The sequence below is a fragment of the Amblyraja radiata genome, chromosome 23 (genome assembly GCF_010909765.2).
Source record: "Amblyraja radiata isolate CabotCenter1 chromosome 23, sAmbRad1.1.pri, whole genome shotgun sequence".
Taxonomy (NCBI): domain Eukaryota; kingdom Metazoa; phylum Chordata; class Chondrichthyes; order Rajiformes; family Rajidae; genus Amblyraja; species Amblyraja radiata.
Genome location: NC_045978.1, coordinates 16,282,443 through 16,303,525, shown reverse-complemented (window position 1 = coordinate 16,303,525; position 21,083 = coordinate 16,282,443). Strand labels below are relative to the sequence as shown.

The 21,083-nt window shown below is 41.3% G+C and overlaps 1 protein-coding gene across 1 annotated transcript in view; it reads left to right on the top strand.

Moving 5' to 3' along the window:
• Positions 1-21,083, top strand: part of ctnnbl1 (catenin beta like 1) — a 98,593-nt gene that overhangs the window by 14,071 nt on the left and 63,439 nt on the right. The window contains exons 3-5 of the mRNA XM_033041615.1: positions 8,412-8,518; positions 10,737-10,876; positions 13,469-13,566. Of these exons, the coding sequence (XP_032897506.1) occupies positions 8,412-8,518; positions 10,737-10,876; positions 13,469-13,566 (345 nt within the window). The remainder of the gene's footprint in view (positions 1-8,411; positions 8,519-10,736; positions 10,877-13,468; positions 13,567-21,083) is intronic.

Below are 21,083 nucleotides of genomic sequence, written 5' to 3'. Positions count from 1 at the left end.
TTGTATGCGTGTGTGTGTGTGTGTGGGGGGGGGGGGGGTGGTTAGTGTGTGTGACGCCGCAGGCCACCCCCACCCCTGCAACCGCACGTTGAGGGGACGGGACCCAACAGGTCCCACTTGGTTTAGTATATTACTAAAACTCTCATCTTGGTTGTTCCTATGCGTGTGTGTGTGCCTGTCTGCCTATGTCATCCTGGAACTATGCAAAAACGGTACAAGATGGCGCTCCAGATTTTGGACCACCTTACTCACAATTGTCCTGTGGTGTGATATATCACGTTTTGTTGAGATTGGTGTTATATTTTTCAAGTTATTTACATTTTTTTCTTTACAAAATCCCACTTTGAGAAAAATGTCTTCCATCTGCGCTGGCAGTTACAGCTATGAAATCACAATGGGATCCAAATCCTTCCTGACCCTGCCCGCAACAATGTTGCAATCACAGAACACTGAGTTCATGCCAGCAAGTTTTTAAAGTTTAAAAGCAGGGAGGTTAACAGGAGGGGGAGGGAGTGCTGGGGGAGGCAGGGGAAGTGCAATTGGATTATTTTGTTTAAAGTCCTGGCAGCAAGTGCAATTGGGAGGCTGCAGAAGAGGGGGAGGGAGTGCTGGGGGATAAGGGGAAATAAGCTGTAGTGGCCATTTGGCTTTTTTGTGTCATTAATTATGGCATGTGTCTTTAAATTTTAGAATGCCCGTTATATTGTGGGTGGGATTTGTGATGTATTCTAGGGAGTGTTTAGAGCTAAGTTTCTTGTGCAGAAGCTTAGTTATTAGTTTAGTTTTGGACCAGCATGGAAAAGGCATACCCTTTGACCATGCGAAGCATAACGGAGACACAAGGAGTTTTCTAACCTTTAAAGCGATAAGCCGGAGTTCGATGAAGATTATAGTGTACGAGTCGGAAGAAGTTTGGATGTACCTTATTGTTTTTCATCAACAATAAAGAATCTATTAATCAAAAGACTGTTATGAAGATTTATCTGTGAGGAAGTTCTGAAGGTCCCTGACGGAAAGCTCGCATGCGTATAATGACATTCTCGTTAATCATGCCGTCCACTTAGCGGCTAGAGGGCGTAATCTCTTGAACGATATAAAAATTTGCCGCTACATTAAATCAAAGGAAACCTCCTTTGATTTAATGTAGCGGTTGAATGCCAGTCCCAGAGAGTGGGACAGAAGTTTTGGCTAAGATCTCGAAAGAGGTTTTGGCAGAAGACCGGTTCCAGCCGAGGAACTGAAGACAATAGATCTCGGCAAGGGATGGCCTGGAGGTCTATCGACAGCCAAGAGACTTATCTGAAGATCTAAAGACATTATCAAGAAATTGTGAGTAAAAATCAACGATATTTCTTTGAATTTTGAAGCTGCAGAGCTTTAATTTTAAACGGCTTCTGTAAGAAGAGCCAGATAATGAATGCGAGCCACTAGCTTGGAAGATAGCATAAAAGTGTTTTTCCACTGTCTGGAGATTCCAGTCAGTCCGACCTGGGGATTTGTTTTGAAGTCTTGATAACACACATTCCTTTCGAACTAACATCATCATTAAGCCCATGGATGTTTGATGAGATGTTGTCGACAATATCAGTTTGTTATTGTTCTGAGAAATTTGTTTTCAACATAGCCATTCAATGTTTACATAAAGTTGGAGCAGAATTCAGAGAAGACTTTGTTTGTTCAATTTAAAGACTTGGCAATCTGCCAAGACCTCTTTAAAATCATGGAGCCAGACGATGAAGAAAGAGCCATGCCTGAGGAACCACAAGGTGGCGAAGTCAAGCTTAGTCAAGGACAACCTGCCTGCCTAAAGGAAACTAAGAAGAAGGAAAACTCGATATGGGAAAATGGTAACGAGTCAATAGAAAGCTACAGAAAACTCATGTATCGAGAAGAAACAGATAATACACAAGCTGCCTGCCTGAATGAAACCGAGAAGGAGAGAAACAAATTATGGAAACAGGTTACCAGATTAATTGAGAAACATAGAAATTAGGTGCAGGAGTAGGCCATTCGGCCCTTCGAGCCTGCACCGCCATTCAATATGATCATGGCTGATCATCCAACTCAGTATCCCGTACCTGCCTTCTCTCCATACCCTCTGATCCCCTTAGCCACAAGGGCCACATCTAACTCCCTCTTAAATATAGCCAATGAACTGGCCTCGACTACCCTCTGTGGCAGAGAGTTCCAGAGATTCACCACTCTCTGTGTGAAAAAAGTTCTTCTCATCTCGGTTTTAAAGGATTTCCCCCTTATCCTTAAGCTGTGACCCCTTGTCCTGGACTTCCCCAACATCGGGAGCAATCTTCCTGCATCTAGCCTGTCCAACCCCTTAAGAATTTTATAAGTTTCTATAAGATCCCCTCTCAATCTCCTAAATTCTAGAGAGTATAAACCATGTCTATCCAGTCTTTCTTCATAAGACAGTCCTGACATCCCAGGAATCAGTCTGGTGAACCTTCTCTGCACTCCCTCTATGGCAATAATGTCCTTCCTCAGATTTGGAGACCAAAACTGTACGCAATACTCCAGGTGTGGTCTCACCAAGACCCTGTACAACTGCAGTAGAACCTCCCTGCTCCTATACTCAAATCCTTTTGCTATGAAAGCTAACATACCATTCGCTTTCTTCACTGCCTGCTGCACCTGCATGCCTACTTTCAATGACTGGTGTACCATGACACCCAGGTCTCGCTGCATCTCCCCTTTTCCTAGTCGGCCACCATTTAGATAATAGTCTGCTTTCCTGTTTTTGCCACCAAAATGGATAACCTCACATTTATCCACATTATACTGCATCTGCCAAACATTTGCCCACTCACCCAGCCTATCCAAGTCACCTTGCAGTCTCCTAGCATCCTCCTCACAGCTAACACTGCCCCCCAGCTTAGTGTCATCCGCAAACTTGGAGATATTGCCTTCAATTCCCTCATCCAGATCATTAATATATATTGTAAATAGCTGGGGCCCCAGCACTGAGCCTTGCGGTACCCCACTAGTCACTGCCTGCCATTGTGAAAAGGACCCGTTTACTCCTACTCTTTGCTTCCTGTTTGCCAGCCAGTTCTCTATCCACATCAATACTGAACCCCCAATGCCGTGTGCTTTAAGTTTGTATACTAATCTCTTATGTGGGACCTTGTCGAAAGCCTTCTGGAAGTCCAGATACACCACATCCACTGGTTCTCCCCTATCCACGCTACTAGAAACAGAAGAAACTAATGGAATCAGTACAGAACGCGATCAAAGTGGAATCTAATCTGGGCCAACTATGGAACCTCTGTCAAGAGGTTGGAAGGAAACAAAATTTGCCACTGTGTTCACAACCGCCTGGGGAAGAATGCGTAAAACACATCCAGAGGTGGGAAGACAGGGTGAATATGTTTTATTCTCAATTATATTAATTGCCATTTCTAACTATATTGCTGCCACATTTCTATTACTGCTACAACCTTATAAATTATTAGTTCATTTATCCCAGCTTTCTTTGGTACTTTGCATTTGAAACATTCCGAAACTAGTTTGTGGCTAATATTTAGTTTTTGCAGATAGTGAAGGCCAGTCAAATCCCAAGACATCTGCTCTTTTATTGGGTAAAATTAGATCAGGGTCAATCTCATATTGATCATTCCGCTTGATACCATTATCTAAAAGAAAACCTATCAATCTCAGTCTTGACAATTTCAATTGATTGCAAGAAAAATGCATATGTTGAGAGGTTCACCTTTCCATCATCCTCTGAATAGCAAAAGTAAGCCTTCCTTTCACTCTCATTTATTCGGAAGTTATGTGCTTTGCTGGCAAGAACAATATATTGCCTCCTTTAGTCACCCTTGCAGAGATGGATTGGAGCTGTTTTTTGTTCTGAACCTCTGCAATTTATTGCTCTTAGATTGGAGGCTTTGGAATTTGATCCAACTTTGATGGGGCTGTGATTGTGTTCAGGATTGGGTCATTTGGAAAATATTTGCATCACAAAAGGAATGAGGCAGAGACTCTCCAACATGAGAAGATCTAATTCCCTATCCTATATATGATATATGATATGAGGGAGGGAGGGGGAGGCCTCGGCGTGCGGGAGGGTTTGTATTGAAAGTGCCGTTAGCGCATTTGCAAGCAGAGGCCCTTATCAGGGCGGGCGGGGTGCGGGGGAGATGGAGCCGCTGTCGCGGCCGCTGCTGCCACTGTGCGGGACCCGTCATTCGTTCCGACCCTTCTGAAGCAGCTGCACCAAAGATACTATAGCTATAGGATCTTTGAGCTGCACCACTCGGCCCCGCACCTTGCTGTTGGCTGGCGGAGGAGGGAGGCGGAGGCGGTGGCGAGGAATTCCCAACGGCCAAGGCAACGGGGCGATGTTGTTCGAGGAGCGCTGACCCGCCTTCCTCATACCCTGCGCCCCCCTTCTCTCTCTCTCTCTCACTCTCTCTCTCTCATCTGTCTCAACTCTTCTCCTCATCTCTTCTCTCTCTCGCTCTCTCTCTCTCATCTCTCTCTCCTCTCTCTCTCATCTCTCGTCTCTCTCTCTCCTCTCTCTCTCATCTCTCTCTCTCTCTCTCTCTCTCTCTCTACTTGTACGCCCCCTCCACCCCCCCCCCCCCCCATCCCGGGACCCCTCCTCTCCATCCCGCACTGATCCCCATTCCCGCCTCTATTCACTGACATCCCCTGTGCTCCCCCCCCCCCCCAATCTATTCATCCTGCGCTGATCACCCTATCCACCTTGCATTGATTCTCCTGCCACCTCCCCCTATCCATCCTACACTGGTCCCCCAATTCATCCTGTACTTACCCCTTTCCCATCCATCCTGCACTTCTCCTCCATCCATCCTGTACTAATCCACGCATTCATCCCGTACCGACCCACCCTCCATTTATCCTGCACCCTCCCCTCATTCATCCTGCACAGACCCTCCGATCCACACTGTACTGACCCCCCCCCCCCCATTCATCCTGCGCTGATCTTCCCCCCCCCTCCCCCCCCATCCATCCTGTACTGATCCTCCCATTCAAGAAGAATGTGGGGAACAGTCTGAAGAAGAGTCTCGACCCGAAAAATTGCCCATTTCTTTTGCTCCATAGATGCTGCCTCACCAGTTTCTCCAGCACTTTTGTCTACCCCCATCCATCCCGTACTGAACTCCCCCATTCAACACCACTGACATCCCCCGTGCTCTCCCCTCACAATTTTACCTACTCCAACCAACACATACTAATTCACCTGCCTCAATCGATCCATTCTGCACCGACTGCCTTCTAACCCCATCCCCCCCCCCCCCCCCCGCCATCTATCCACCCCGCACTGATTCACACACACCCCCTCCCTGACCCTATTGTCCTGGAAATGTTTTCAGAACGAACATTGACTGTTTGATAACGGAATGCAATCAAATGTATTTTAATTCCCATTATTTGTTTTAATCCATAAAGATGGATTAATTAAATTGTGAACACGTGAAACATTAAAACCGCAGTGTTCGATTGTCACTGCTGCCGTTGACACGTTATTACAGAATTCATTTTAACGGCAAATCAATGCTCTTAATATGGAGTATCAGTACTGTAGTTATTTAATGAGCAACATTCACAACTATACTTACGCATATATGTTACCATGGTCCAGGATTTATTGACACAGGTTGATCATACGCTGAATAATCCAACCACATTTTTGTTTGGAAGTGGAAAGAACTAATAGAAATTTAATTAATTGCAATGTGTATAAAGAGTTGAGATACTGTCTTATAATTTTGCTGCATGTCATTGTGGGATATATCATGTCTTGATTGGTGAATATGTTTAGTTTGTGACTTTATTTGAAGCAGAAATAATATGTTTCACAGATATGTGAAAAGAAAGAGATTAGTTAAAACAAATGTAGGTCCCTTGCAGTCAGAAACGGGTGAGTTGATCATGGGGAACAAGGATATGGCGGACCAATTGAATAACTACTTTGGTTCCGTCTTCACTAAGGAAGACATAAATAATCTGCCGGAAATAGCAGGGGACCGCGGGTCAAAGGAGATGGAGGAATTGAGTGAAATCCAGGTTAGCCGGGAAGTGGTGTTGGGTAAATTAAATGGATTAAAGGCCGATAAATCCCCAGGGCCAGATAGGCTGCATCCCAGAGTACTTAAGGAAGTAGCTCCAGAAATAGTGGATGCATTAGTAATAATCTTTCAAAACTCTTTAGATTCTGGAGTAGTTCCTGAGGATTGGCGGGTAGCAAACGTAACCCCACTTTTTAAGAAGGGAGGGAGAGAGAAAACGGGGAATTACAGACCAGTTAGTCTAACATCGGTAGTGGGGAAACTGCTAGAGTCAGTTATTAAAGATGGGATAGCAGCACATTTGGAAAGTGGTGAAATCATTGGACAAAGTCAGCATGGATTTACAAAAGGTAAATCATGTCTGACGAATCTTATAGAATTTTTCGAGGATGTAACTAGTAGCGTGGATAGGGGAGAACCAGTCGATGTGGTGTATCTGGACTTCCAGAAGGCTTTTGACAAGGTCCCACATAAGAGATTAGTTTACAAACTTAAAGCACACGGCATTGGGGGTTCAGTATTGATGTGGATAGAGAACTGGCTGGCAAACAGGAAGCAAAGAGTAGGAGTAAACGGGTCCTTTTCACAATGGCAGGCAGTGACTAGTGGGGTACCGCAAGGCTCAGTGCTGGGACCCCAGCTATTTACAATATATATTAATGATCTGGATGAGGGAATTGAAGGCAATATCTCCAAGTTTGCGGATGACACTAAGCTGGGGGGCAGTGTTAGCTGTGAGGAGGATGCTAGGAGACTGCATGGTGACTTGGATAGGCTGGGTGAGTGGGCAAATGTTTGGCAGATGCAGTATAATGTGGATAAATGTGAGGTTATCCATTTTGGTGGCAAAAACAGGAAAGCAGACTATTATCTAAATGGTGGCCGACTAGGAAAAGGGGAGATGCAGCGAGACCTGGGTGTCATGGTACACCAGTCATTGAAAGTGGGCATGCAGGTGCAGCAGGCAGTGAAGAAAGCGAATGGTATGTTAGCTTTCATAGCAAAAGGATTTGAGTATAGGAGCAGGGAGGTTCTACTGCAGTTGTACAGGGTCTTGGTGAGACCACACCTGGAGTATTGCGTACAGTTTTGGTCTCCAAATCTGAGGAAGGACATTATTGCCATAGAGGGAGTGCAGAGAAGGTTCACCAGACTGATTCCTGGGATGTCAGGACTGTCTTATGAAGAAAGACTGGATAGACTTGGTTTATACTCTCTAGAATTTAGGAGATTGAGAGGGGATCTTATAGAAACTTACAAAATTCTTAAGGGGTTGGACAGGCTAGATGCAGGAAGATTGCTCCCGATGTTGGGGAAGTCCAGGACAAGGGGTCACAGCTTAAGGATAAGGGGGAAATCCTTTAAAACCGAGATGAGAAGATCTTTTTTCACACAGAGAGTGGTGAATCTCTGGAACTCCCTGCCACAGAGGGTAGTCGAGGCCAGTTCATTGGCTATATTTAAGAGGGAGTTAGATGTGGCCCTTGTGGCTAAGGGGATCAGAGGGTATGGAGAGAAGGCAGGTACGGGATACTGAGTTGGATGATCAGCCATGATCATATTGAATGGCGGTGCAGGCTCGAAGGGCCGAATGGCCTACTCCTGCACCTAATTTCTATGTTTCTATGTTTCTATGTGAATGCTTCATTGAGTATAATTCCGACTGGTAACTACGCACTTCGTCCGAGCACATTATCGCACGCGTCATGCAAGCCATCTTAAATGACCACCTAAACTGTCATTATCAACCTAAAAAGCTTGGTGATCGCCATTGACCAGAAATTCAACTGGAACAGCCACACAAAAAAAAAATTCTCAAACTGTGATGTTACAATTGTATTGTGCATTCTGGTACCTTTCTATTCACTGTACCTTTTATATTAAAGCTTAATTGTTCCCATATATTCTAATTTGATTTAATAGCTCGCAAACTGAAAGCTTTTCGCTGTACCTCAGTACAAATGACAATAATAACCCTACTATGACTACAAATACAGTTTAGATGCTACAATAGGTATCACATGGCAAGTGACTTGCCTGACACCCCAAACCCTTTGCACATCTACAAGGCACATTGTGGGAATGAGTGCAGCTAATTGCAACTTTTATCTTGGATAAAATGCAACTTGCAGTAGCTTTTGTGTTTACCATCTATAAAATGCATTGCATTTACTCGCCTGGGCTACTCTTGCAGTTTACTGGTATCTGTTGAGAATATGTGAGTGCATATTCCTTAATAGTCAGGTGTAAAAGAGTCCCAGAAGACTGAGTTTGACTGGTTAACTCGACTTTGATTGTATAGATATTTTGAAATCCAAAGAAATGTTTCTTTAGTGATGAAAATTGTTTCTTTTGCCTCAGGCTGAACCTTTGGATGAAAGCTCAGTGAAGAAGATGATCTTAACGTTTGAGAAAAGAGCCTATAAAAATCAGGAACTACGCATCAAATTCCCAGAGAACCCAGAGAAGTGAGTGTTATGTACTGATATTTAACAAATCTCAATAATTTCTCCCTTTTCAAACAATATAAACAAAGTGGGGTTTGGATATGTACTTTTTATATTATCTTTGGATCTTTTATTTTCACATTAACTTGGTCATCAGTTACTGTGCAGTCAGTATATGTGAGTTGCTCCTTGATTGCAATAGTGATTATACATAGTTTGAATTGCATATCACCTGGGCAGTACAAAAGCTACAAAAGGTATTATGGGGAACAGAACTTCCCACAGCAGCTAACTAGATCTTTCACTCCTTGTACAAGCACAATTGGATTGCTACCAGGTTGCTTTCATCAATTTTTTGTGCCAATGGTTGATGTTTGCCTGAATTTGAGGTGGTACATGTCCATACAGACAACTCACTCTGCATTCTATCAGTAAGCCAGTTGTGAATTCATACGACCAAGTGTTAATCCTGTGCATCTTAACTTTATCAAATGCCTTACTAAAATTCATGTAGACAACATCCAACACCGTCACCGATCACCTTCTCAAAAACATTTGATCAAGTTAATAAACTGCGATGGATCCCCTCGATGGTAGGGAGGTCAGAGCCGATGATGGACTGGGCAGTGTTGACAACTTTTTACAGTCTTTTCCGCTCATGGGCGCTCAAGTTGCCGAACCAAGCCACGATGTAACCGGTCAGCATGCTCTCTACTGTGCACCTGTAGAAGTTCGAGAGAGTCCTCCTTGACATACCGATATGCACACCCAGGAATTTGAAACTCTTGACCCTCTCCACCATCGACCCATTGATATAAAGACTGTGGGTCCACATCCTACACCTTCCAAAGTCCACAATCAGTTCCTTGGTTTTGAGAGCCAAGTTATTGTGCTGGCACCATTTGGTCAAATGGTCGATCTCCCTTCTATACTCTGACTCATCTCCATCAGTGATACGTCCCACAACAGTGGTGTCGTCAGCGAACTTGATGATGGAGTTCGCACTATGACCGGCTAAGCAGTCATGAGTATAGAGTATAGCAGGGGGCTGAGCACGCAGCCTTGAGGTGCTCCCATGCTGATTGTTATCGACATTGACACATTTCCACCAATACAAACAGACTGTGGTCTGTGAATGAGGATGTCGAGGATCTAAGTCATGTACAACGCCGTGTCCAAAGTCATGCAGACGGTCCCCAATTAACCCATTCTCTTCTAAATGGAAGTACCTTGTATGTGGAATAATAAAAATAGCTTCCTTACCACTGACACGAGGCTCACTGATGTATTTCCCTGGATTCTCTCTATTTCCTTTCCTAAATAGAATAATAACATTGGCTACAGACGGATAGTCTCCGGGACCTCGCCTGTGGTTACAGAAGACACAAAGATCTTTGTCAAAGCTTTTGCATTCTCCTCTCTTGCCTCTCTGAATAGCCTAGAATGAATCCCTTCAGGTTTTGTGAATTTATCCACTTTGATACTCCCAGTACCATCACCTCTATAATCTCAAATGAGCTTGCATATTAGTATTCTCCGGACTCATCTCATTGTCCTTCATGTCCTTCTTGATGAAAATAGAAGCAAGTACTCATCTAATACTTTGCCTACATCCCCAGACTCCAAGCACACATTCCCTTTGTTATCCTTTAGTGGTCCTATCTTCTCCCTGGTTATCCTCTTGTTTTTAATATAACTTTGAAGAAGTCGGGTCATTTTATGTCCTCTTTTAGCCCTTCTAATTACCCGCTTGAATTCTTTCCTCCCTTTTATTATTTTCCTCTAAGGCCTTGTTGATTCCATCCTTTTAAGCCTTGCTTGCCGTTCCTTTTTCTTTTTAACCAATTTTACAACCTATTTGGTCATCCAAGTTTTCTTTACTATGCCTTCCTTATCGCTCCTCCTTACTGGAACATGCCGGCCCTAAAATTCGATCATCTGGTCTTTAAACGATTCCCACATGTCAGATGTGGACTTGCCCAATAACAATTGCTCCTAGTGTACCTTTCTGAGCTCCCACCTAATGATGTTGTACTAATGTATGAATAGTGCTACTGTATAACAAAATCCAAGATCAAAAAGTGATCAGTAAATTAACAGTGTGTATTGGGCCATTTATTGAATGATCTGGATACTGAGAGCCTTTGATTTCTTGAGGGTTGTTTACAAAATCCAATCAGTTATTCATTTTGTAATGCTGCCAATGTATTTTAAATGTTGTTTTCTGCTTGTCTTACAGGTTTATGGAATCCGAGTTGGATTTGAATGACATTATACAGGAGATGCATGTGATTGCCACCATGCCAGATCTATACCACTTGCTTGTGGAGCTCAATGCTGTTCAGTCCCTGATTGGTCTTCTTGGCCATGAAAACACTGATATCTTTTAAATGCTGGTTTAAAACAAAGCTATTTGGAACTTAGTGATGTACATTTGCCATTCAGATTTTTTATATCTTAATGTATTTGACAACATAACCTCAGAACTTCAGGGGCAGCACAGTGGCGCAGCAGTGGCCCGGCTGCGTTACAGCGGCAGAGACCTGTGTTTGATTCTGACTACGGTTACTGTCTGAGCGGAGTTTGTATGTTCTCCCTGTGGCCACGTAGGTTTTCTCCGGGTGCTCCGGTTTCCTCCCACATTCCAAAGACGTGCAGGTTTGATTGCTGCTCGGCGGGCTGCAGGGCCTGTTTATATGCTGCATTTCTAAACTAAACAAAACTGAACTAACTAAAATAATATGTAGGTTATAAGATGTCATCCAAGATGAGCAATAGTATATATCCTATGACTCATTTATTTTCAATAACTCAGACAATATCCCTGAGTGGAAAGGGATGCTTTATGTAGCAATGTTACAAATTTGTGAGATTTTAAAAATCAAGTCTGCAATTGATCCCATCAGATAAAGCATAAAAAGAAGTTTAATTTGACACCTAATTCAATTTCACATCTTCAGTATTAAAAAAAGTTATGGCCATTTTCATACTCGGAAATTAGCATCTTGTTCCCTATTGCATTTCCATTGACTTAACACAAAGGATCGAAAGTTAAAAGCCCATAACTTTCTTAAAAATTAAGAGAACTGAATGAAAGTTTCAGTTATTATAGATTGAAGCATTCTGAAACGAATATAAAACATCTTACTTGGATGACCTGAAATTAAAGCATATAATTAGATAATTACCTAATTGTAGCTAATTACAAAATTGATCGTTGTGACAGAAATAGTAATAAACACCCAGACTGCGTTGAAAATTCAAAAATATGATATTCTCAAGATCAGAACTTTAATATTATTGTATTAAATGCTGTAAGTCCGTAACAGATAGGTAAATAAATTACAATTTCTAGCAATAGACGGTCTTTATGGAGAAGATCAGTTGCTCGCTGGTACATTGGCATATCATAATCAGCAGCATCATCATACTCCTCAAATTGTAACCAATAAGCAACTCGTACACCTTGTTTTTCCTCAGCTTTTCAATTGTGGCATTGTAAACTACAGGTTTTTGCTCTTCAAACCACTCATGACATGCCTTTCTGCCCACTACTTTCCCATTAAGAATGTCCTGTGGATTCCATTTCTTAAGAAAAGTATATATTTTTTAAATAGCCTAAGTATCCAAATAACAAACTAATCCCATTCACACTAGAATTCACAATATAACATGATTTTTAAATCTCACTGTCATGAATTTATATGCCAGATGGAAGGAATTTAATGTTTACTTCCCATAAATTAATCTAGAATCCTCTCAATATAATCAAAATTATTATTTTTTGCACAATACATATGGCTAAAACTGTTTTGTATATTTAGTATAAAAATATTGACTTATGGATAGACAATAACACAAAATATAGACTATTTAGATGCTCATGACATGATTGTAAAAAAAAAAGAGCATTTAAATCATCTTGCGAGTGGGGTTTTCTGGAACGCGATCAATTGGAACGGTGCGGTTGTGGTGAATTTGAACCCCATATCGACAGGAAAAACACTGCCTATTCGTATGGGGCCCAAATAACATTTTCGCAACGTAAAATTAGATTAAAGCCATCCCAAGCAAGATTATATGTAAAATATACAACACCCTTTGTTTTGTCCTGTCATTACGATCCGTCACATTGTAGGCGTGGAGGGCGTTCAAAGTCGCTTTTTATTTTAAACCAATTATTAAATTGTCCAGCTATTTAACATTTGTTTTAAAAATGGGAAGTCCGATCGATTTTTCTTCATCAGCTAGCAGCCCGAGGAAATCCCTCTCCGACAAGCAGTACAAAACTGCATTTTAATCCCGCCCCCCCCCCCCCCCCCCCCACAGCGCACACGGCCAGTGGCAGAACTGCAGCGCCACTGAAGATAGGTTTTGTAACATCGCTACTTTATGTTGTAACCTGGGTGGTGCAATAGCGCAGCTGGTAGAGCTGTTGCCTGACAGCATCAAAGATCTGGCTTCAATCTTGACCTCTGAAACTGTCAATGTTTGCATGTTCTTCTAATGATCGCGTGTTTCCCTTTGTTGCACTGGTTTTCTGCCTCATCCCAAAGACGGCGTGCTGCTCGGGCAATTGGCTGCTGTAAGTTGCCCCCCCAGTGTGTGGGTGAATGGTAGAATTTGAGGGCGATAAAATCATAAACTAATTCTGCTTTTATTTTTTTCTTGCTGGAAACACTAAGCAGGTCATTCAGTCTCTGTGGAAGAAACAGTGTTAATGTTTCAGTTTAATGAAGAACCTTTTATCTGAAATGTTACTTGTTTCTCGTTTTAGAGATGCTGCCTATGCAATTTTTCCAGTATTTACTAGTTGCTCTTCAGACTTCCACCAGACAGTTTTTGGATCTGCTCATCATCAGCCTGGTCTGTCCAAAAATATTAACAAAAATGAATGTTATCACTATTTAATAATATCGCTTGAGTGCAGATCTTTAAATATACATAGAATGATCTTTAACAAATGTTTACATGTTTCCATTGCGGTTGTGGATCTCCTGCAGGAGCTTACAGATATAGATACCCTGCATGAGAGTGAAGAAGGAGCAGAAGTTATCATAGATGCTTTGGTGAGTGCAGTGATTTTTTGGTCCCTTTATAGATGATTTGACTGTAGTCAATTGATTGCTCAAAAAATTGTCTATTCCTTACTAAATATTTTTACTTATTTTTTTGCCCTGTGCATTTGGGATTTTTCTACGTTTCCCAACGGCATTTCTGTGCACTTGAAATGCCATTGCGAGTTTTATTGGAATCTTTAAATGGATATAGCTTTTGAGGCAGATGCAAACGAATGTGAGTGCACTTCAGTTTAGGGATGAGTTGAATTAAATGTGATTTCCCAGGGTTGATATTTATGATGGTTTTAAATGTGCATTCTGCTCTGGTTAGAATTATCTGCTACAGATACCTTCCTGCCTTCCTATCCCCACGCAGAAAATTGCAAAACAATTATACTTGGGTTTTATAATGAACTCGCTTTATAAAGTGGTCTAATTTATAACTGAATGAAACTCATAATTAACTTAATATTCGTGTTCCTCAAATTATGTTCTGAACTCTAACATTTGCTTGAATGAAGAGATAGATCCTCTATATAATATTTCATTTTAATGGACTGCATTGCCAGTACTGCTACATTTTATGCTTAAGACTCATAGATGACACCTGTTTGGACAATGGGAAGAGTTAGCATACAGTACTGTGAAAGATGAAGTGGCAGGGAAGTTAGATAGTGGAGGAGATGGGGAAAGAAGCATCCTTGTGGAACGAGGAGCTGCAGATGCTGGTTTACCAAGGAAAGACACAAACTGCTGGAGAAACTCAGTGAGTCAGCTAGCACACCTGGAGAACATGGATGGGTGAGGTTTCAGGTTGCGATCTTTCTGCTGACTGAATTAGTCTGAAGAAAGGTCCCATCTAACATATCTAACATAATTTAAAGCCAAAAGGTTTGGGAGAACTTGGGCTGAGAGATAAAGGTAGGACCTGGATAAACTTGGAGAGGCAAGTTATGTGGGATTGTAAGTGAAATGGTATCTATGTAAGAATGATGTGTCTTTGTAAGCTTTGCATTGGATGACATTTAGTTATTCGTAATGATTTGAAGGATACTGCTATTAGAGCTGTTTTTACTCAAAATGGAGGACTAGTAGCCAATAAATCACCAATATTCCAAGCATTTCTTCTCTAATTTGCACCTGGGTCTATCGTTTTCATGTCTGCCACACTATTCCAAGCTTTGTTATGGGAAGAGATTACCATTCGGGGGAAGAGTAATGTTCGAACAGTTCTCCGGCAACCAGCACCCACTATTCCCCTGAATGGCTGATGGTTTACTGTAACCATATAATAACCATATAACAATTACAGCACGGAAACAGGCCATCTCGACCCTTCTAGTCCGTGCCGAACACATAATCTCCCCTAGTCCCATATACCTGCGCTCAGACCATAACCCTCCATTCCTTTCCCATCCATATAACTATCCAATTTATTTTTAAATGATAAAAACGACCCTGCCTCCACCACCTTCACTGGAAGCTCATTCCACACAGCCACCACTCTCTGAGTAAAGAAGTTCCCCCTCATGTTACCCCTAAACTTCAGTCCCTTAATTCTCAAGTCATGTCCCCTTGTTTGAAACTTCCCTACTCTCAGTGGGAAAAGCTTTTCCACGTCAACTCTGTCTATCCCTCTCATCATTTTAAAAACCTCTATCAAGTCCCCCCTTAACCTTCTGCGCTCCAAAGAATAAAGCCCTAACTTGTTCAACCTTTCTCTGTAACTTAGTTGCTGAAACCCAGGCAACATTCTAGTAAATCTCCTCTGTACTCTCTCTATTTTGTTGACATCCTTCCTATAATTAGGCGACCAAAATTGTACACCATACTCCAGAATTGGCCTCACCAATGCCTTGTACAATTTTAACATTACATCCCAGTACTGTACTGTACTTTAAGTTGTTATTTAAATTAATTTTCATTGACTAGATCTGATTGCATAACAGATCATTGCATATCATAGTTTTAAAATAAATAAATTGATAACTATTTGAATATTCTTACCTAATATATTGAAATGGTTTTAATTCTGCATAATTGACCCTCCAAAATCAAGGATCAAGTTAATTTAGAATGTTAGAGGTACAAATTCAGAGTAAGCTCTTTTATTGATTTGTGAAAAAACATTATAGGAATCGGATAATGTCTTTGTTCTAAGCTGTTTACTTTGTCAGCATATTCTGTGGTGTGTGTTGGCTCAGTGTATCACCACAAAATCATTTGTGAAGGCAAACCAAAATTCATACAGGGTTGGCTATTTATTACCTAGAATGTAAAACGGAAGAGAAAATGAAGAATGAATTGTGCATTTAAAAACTGATTCAATTCAAGTCATCTGATAGTAAAAACATACATTTATTAAAACAGTGATTTTCTTCTCAATGTGACGTGAAAAAAATTGACAATAGTATTAAGGTTTGACAATTTAAACTTGGAAAAAGTTTAAATTCAGCAAATTGAGTAGGGGACTCTAGGCATATTGTAATAAAACATTTGTAGCAGAAGTAGTGACTAAACAATAAGAACCCATGAGAGAGAGTGTTCAGGCATTCCCATGAGAAGAAAGAAAGTGTATTGAATACTTGGGTCTTCAAGGATAACAAAAAACTGAGGTTAAAGTGAGTAAGGAAAAAATGCAGCAACTACGAAATTCATAATGCAAAAGAAAACTGAGTTAAATATGGAAAGTGGAGAGACTTTAAATAAATAAGCAAGATTGGAAATGCGAGTAATGATGACATGTTCTTTAACTGCATGAAAGAGTTAAAGAACAGAGTCGTTTTGGACATAAATGCCTGTATTCTACTAATTGCAGTTAGACTTTCCTTAACATAGAAACAGAGAAAATATAGGTGCAGGAGTAGGCCATTCGGCCCTTCGAGCCTGCACTGCCATTCAATATGATCATGGCTGATTATCCAACTCGGTATCCTGTACCTGCTTTCTCTCCATACCCCAGATCCCTTTAGTCACAAGGGCCACATCTAACTCCCTCTTAAATATACCCCTTACACCTGCCGCTCGGTCTAACTAAACCCGACGCTCGGTTTAAGAAATAATTTGTATTCTGGTAGCGAGGTTTAGTTAGACTAAAGTCTAAGGCGAGTCTAACTTTAGACTTTGGTTTTAGCTGAGTCTAAAGTTAGACCGTGTTTTAGTTGCCATGGTGACGATGTCTGCTTGTACTGCACATGTGCAATGTAATAGCAGAAGCACGAGCAGACGCAACTTCAACATGGCTGACAAAAAGAAACAGCGGAAAGGAAACTGGGACGCCAGCAAGAAAGAATTTCTCCTGACGTTACAAGCCGATAAAATTACAATTGCTATGACAAAAAAATTGCTATGACACATTTATTTTGTTTTGGACAATTACATTTTCTCATGAAAAACCATGAATTCAGATATCTTTAAAAGGATTTCATTCAATATTTCTCAGAAATAAAATGATTTTAACATTTACATTTACTTGTACATTCACAGAATATCTGCCCTTCTGATTGACAAACATCTGAGCGAGGTCCCCACCTGGACTTTTGATTGGGACATGTGTGCAATCAATTGCCCCTATCACGCCAGGAAAGCGGCAATACTGGTAGAAAGCATTTTGTGTGTCATGAACTTACTGGGGAGTTGATGGGAAGAAGATATAGGTTCTTCTCCATTGGGCTATGTGGGATGACACCTCCTGGACTATACGTGACATATACATGATAAACCTGCATCATCACCATCAAGTCAAGTTTTATTCATCGCCTGCACATAAAGTGCAAGTGAAATGAATTTGCCAGCAGTGGTACAATAAAAAAATAACACACAATACACAATAAAAATTTAACACAAACATCCACCACAGCAATCATCACTGGTGGAAGGCACAAAAATTGGCCAGTCCCCCTCCATTTTCCGGCGGTCGGAGCTCCTCAATACACAATAAAGTTTCGGTAATAGTACTTACTGATACTTATTGCCTTGAATCTATTCCTAATGATGGATGTCAAAGTACATTTGAACACACTGGCACATAGTTTAATAACCTCAATTTAACTGGCATGCTAATAAACTGAGGGTCATTGTTTATTGTTGTTGCAATATTATTAGCCATCCTCTGCAGAATATGATGTCCCCAGTTTAACATAGTGTGTTCAACATTGTGTACGGAAAGTTGGTTGATGGTTAACTTTTGTTCCCCAATATGAGTGTGGAGCTGAAAGTACATCGTCCTTGTGAGATAAAAAAAAGTCTTTGCAAAATTGTGGGATGATGGATAAGGTCAATGTGTTTCTGTGGTGTCGTTTATGCATGAATGAACTAATTACTTTGCAGGAGTATTAGTGAGCAAACATTGCATACAGAATTGGTTATTGTGCATTGAATGTGATCAGCAGAACCTTAAAATAGTTTTCAGGGCAGTTCTTTGCCAGGTTAGGTTAAACCTATGACAATGAGCCCTGTGTTTTGTTTTCTTACTGATGTAATTGCAAGCTTTGCTGAAGGAAAATTGCATATTGGTATTTTTTATTTAGTTGGGTTGTCAGAACAAGAAAGCGATGGCTGGTAATTGTGCTCTTTTTTTATTGAGTATCAACAAACCAGCATTTGATGAATAGCTCTGAAATATGCATGTTTGAGTTTTAAATATTTTCATGGTTTTTTGTTAATATCGATTGAAGCAAATCGCAGTGTATGCCAATTTTTAATAAGAACATGATTGAATTTTTATAGCAACTGAGGTGTCTCACAGTCCCCTTGTGCTAATGAATCACTTTTGAAGTCTAATCATTAAATAACTTTTTTAAGCCAAACACAACAATCAGTTTGCACATAGTAGAGTTCTATGAACAACAGTGTTCTAGTTACCCAATTAATGTTAAGGGAAATATATTGACCAGAACACCTGGTCAATCCTGTTCCTTTTGGATTTTACTCCTGGAATTTTTGCCTTCCTACACGGTTCCAATTTAATGTCTCATCGAAGGCTTGACATTACTTTAGCGCAACATACTGACAATGGCGCGCTCTGTAATTAACCATTCTCCATCATACATCCTGTCCCAGAGACTCGTAGACAGACTAACAGAGGTGGTTTGAAAATGATATACAGGGGCGATGTTTTGTAATGGGGTGGGGTGGGGGCATCGAGATAACAGAGTTGATCAGGAACCCAGATAAACCATGACTGAATAATAAGTTAATTGTATTCAGGGTCTATAAACTATTATCACCTACTTTTCTTGTTTACTCTTTCATATTACTACTTAAACTGATTGTGCTTCCTGAACCAATGAGACAAATTATCATTATTGGTGTCTATGCAAAATTCATCATTAAGGATCCAATCCCACCCATCCCCTCTCCATCACAACCTTTCACATTTTTGTTCATTGTAATGACAACTACCAGGAATATTTAATTCTTAGCTTTAGTCATCACTCACCCACGTCTTTACAGTTTCAGAAAGAGCTGTGGATGCTGGAAAGATCCAAGGTAGACAAAAATGCTGGAGAAACTCAGCGGGTGAGGCAGCATCTATGAAGAGAAGGAATAGGCGACATTTCGGAACATCACCTATTCCTTCTCTCCATAAATGCTGCCTCACCCTCTGAGTTTCTCCAGCATTTTTGTCTACCAAGTCTTTATAATTATTAGATTAGATCTGCATGTCTATTTTAATATTAATTTGTGTAGCTGGTTATGAATGGATTGCCAATCTGATAAAGCTAATTTAATTACAACTTTTTTACCACTGTTCATCTTGGACACTGTAAATTGAATGTTCATCTCGCTCCCTATTCTTGTTACATTTTGTTTATAATTTGCAAATCATTACACAGCCTGAAGGCTTTAGTTTTCCCTTAACATTAATGAATTTCTTCCCTGTCTAAGTAAATCTCTATGTCCTCAGTCATTTGATTTTCCAGAATTCTTAGCCCAGCTTGGTCCAAACAATGCATTTTGCAATGGAGTGGCATCTTTTCCTTAGAATTTGTGCTGCTGCTCTTAGTGGAAACCCTTGTAACCCGCATCATTATTTGAGCCATGTATTCCTGAGAAGTGTAATAGAAACATTTCAATCAATTGAATATTTGCAGCCCTTCAGAAATTGGCCTAAATTTCCTGTATCCTTGTCTCAGAATAAATCGAATCGTTTATGTGCTATCTGATTTCTATGCAGACAGAAGGAGCTACAGATGCTGGTAGAACATAACATGCTGAAGGAACTGAGCAGCATCTCTGGAGGACATGATAGGCGACGTTTTGAGTTGGGGCCCTTCAGATTTATTGTAGAAGTGGGAAGAAAGCTCAAAAAGGGGTTGGGTGGGGCAGAGCATGGTAGGTGGATATAGGTGACTGTTTTTGATGAGTAGATAGTGGACAAAGGATAGGGATGGAAAGGAGACAAAAGGGAACTAAAGGAATATAAAAGAGAAGGAGGTAAGAGTGCCAGATAAGAAAAGAGGAGTAGTGAAATGTGAAGCTAAAGGGAGAAATATAGGTAGATGGGAGGGTGTGGGGGTTTGGCCACGGGAAAAGAAGCAGGGGCGATGAAAAGAGAAAAAATATTGGGGAAGGTGTTATGTTAGTAGATTTGTTACCCAAAATTGGAGAATTCAATGTTCATACAATTAGGTTGTATGCTACCCAAGCAGAATATGAGGCACTGTTCTTCCAGTTTGCTTGTGGCCTCACTCTGGCAATGGAGGCGGCCCAGGCCTGAAAGGTCGGATGGGAAAGGGAAGTCTAAAAGGTTCACAAAAATGCAGGAGAAACTCAGCGGGTGCAGCAGCATCTATGGAGCGAAGGAGAGAGGCAACGTTTCGGGCCAAAACCCTCGGGCAGAAAAAGTCTAAAAGGTTATCAGGAGGAAGATCCAGCAGGCCTAGACATACCGAATGCAAGTGTTTGTCAAAACAGTCACTTAATCTATGCTGGTCTAGCTGATGTAAAGGAGTGGTGTAGCTGAAATAAGGAGACCACAACTGCAGCAGGTGAGATTAGAAGACATGCATGTGAACCTTTGGCTTACCTGGAAGGGCTGCTGGAGTCTGGATGGAGCTGGTGGAGAAGATGTAGGGACAGGTGTTGTATCTCCTGCAGTTACAGGGAAAAGTACCTGGGGAGGGGGCGGAGTGGCTGAGGGAGTGGTCCCTATGGTAAGCGGAAAGAGGTGGAGATTGTAAAATGTGACTAGTGGTGGGTTTATGTTGTAGGTGACTGAAATGTGGCAGAAAAATGTGTGGGATGCAGGTCTCTGGGGTGAAAGGTAAGAACCTGGGAAACTATCTTTGATAGACACAAAATGCTGGAGTAACTCAGCGGGACAGGCAACATCTCAGGAGAGAAGGAACGGGTGACGTTTCAGGTGGAGACCCTTCTGAAACTATCTATCTTCGGTTTAAACAAGCATCTTCCGTTCCTCCCTACACAAACTATCCTTATTTTGTCTGAGGGAGAAGAAGCAAGAGCAGAATTGCTGGTCACAGAAGCGTCACAGGTGAGAGATCCATCTATGACAGCGGGGG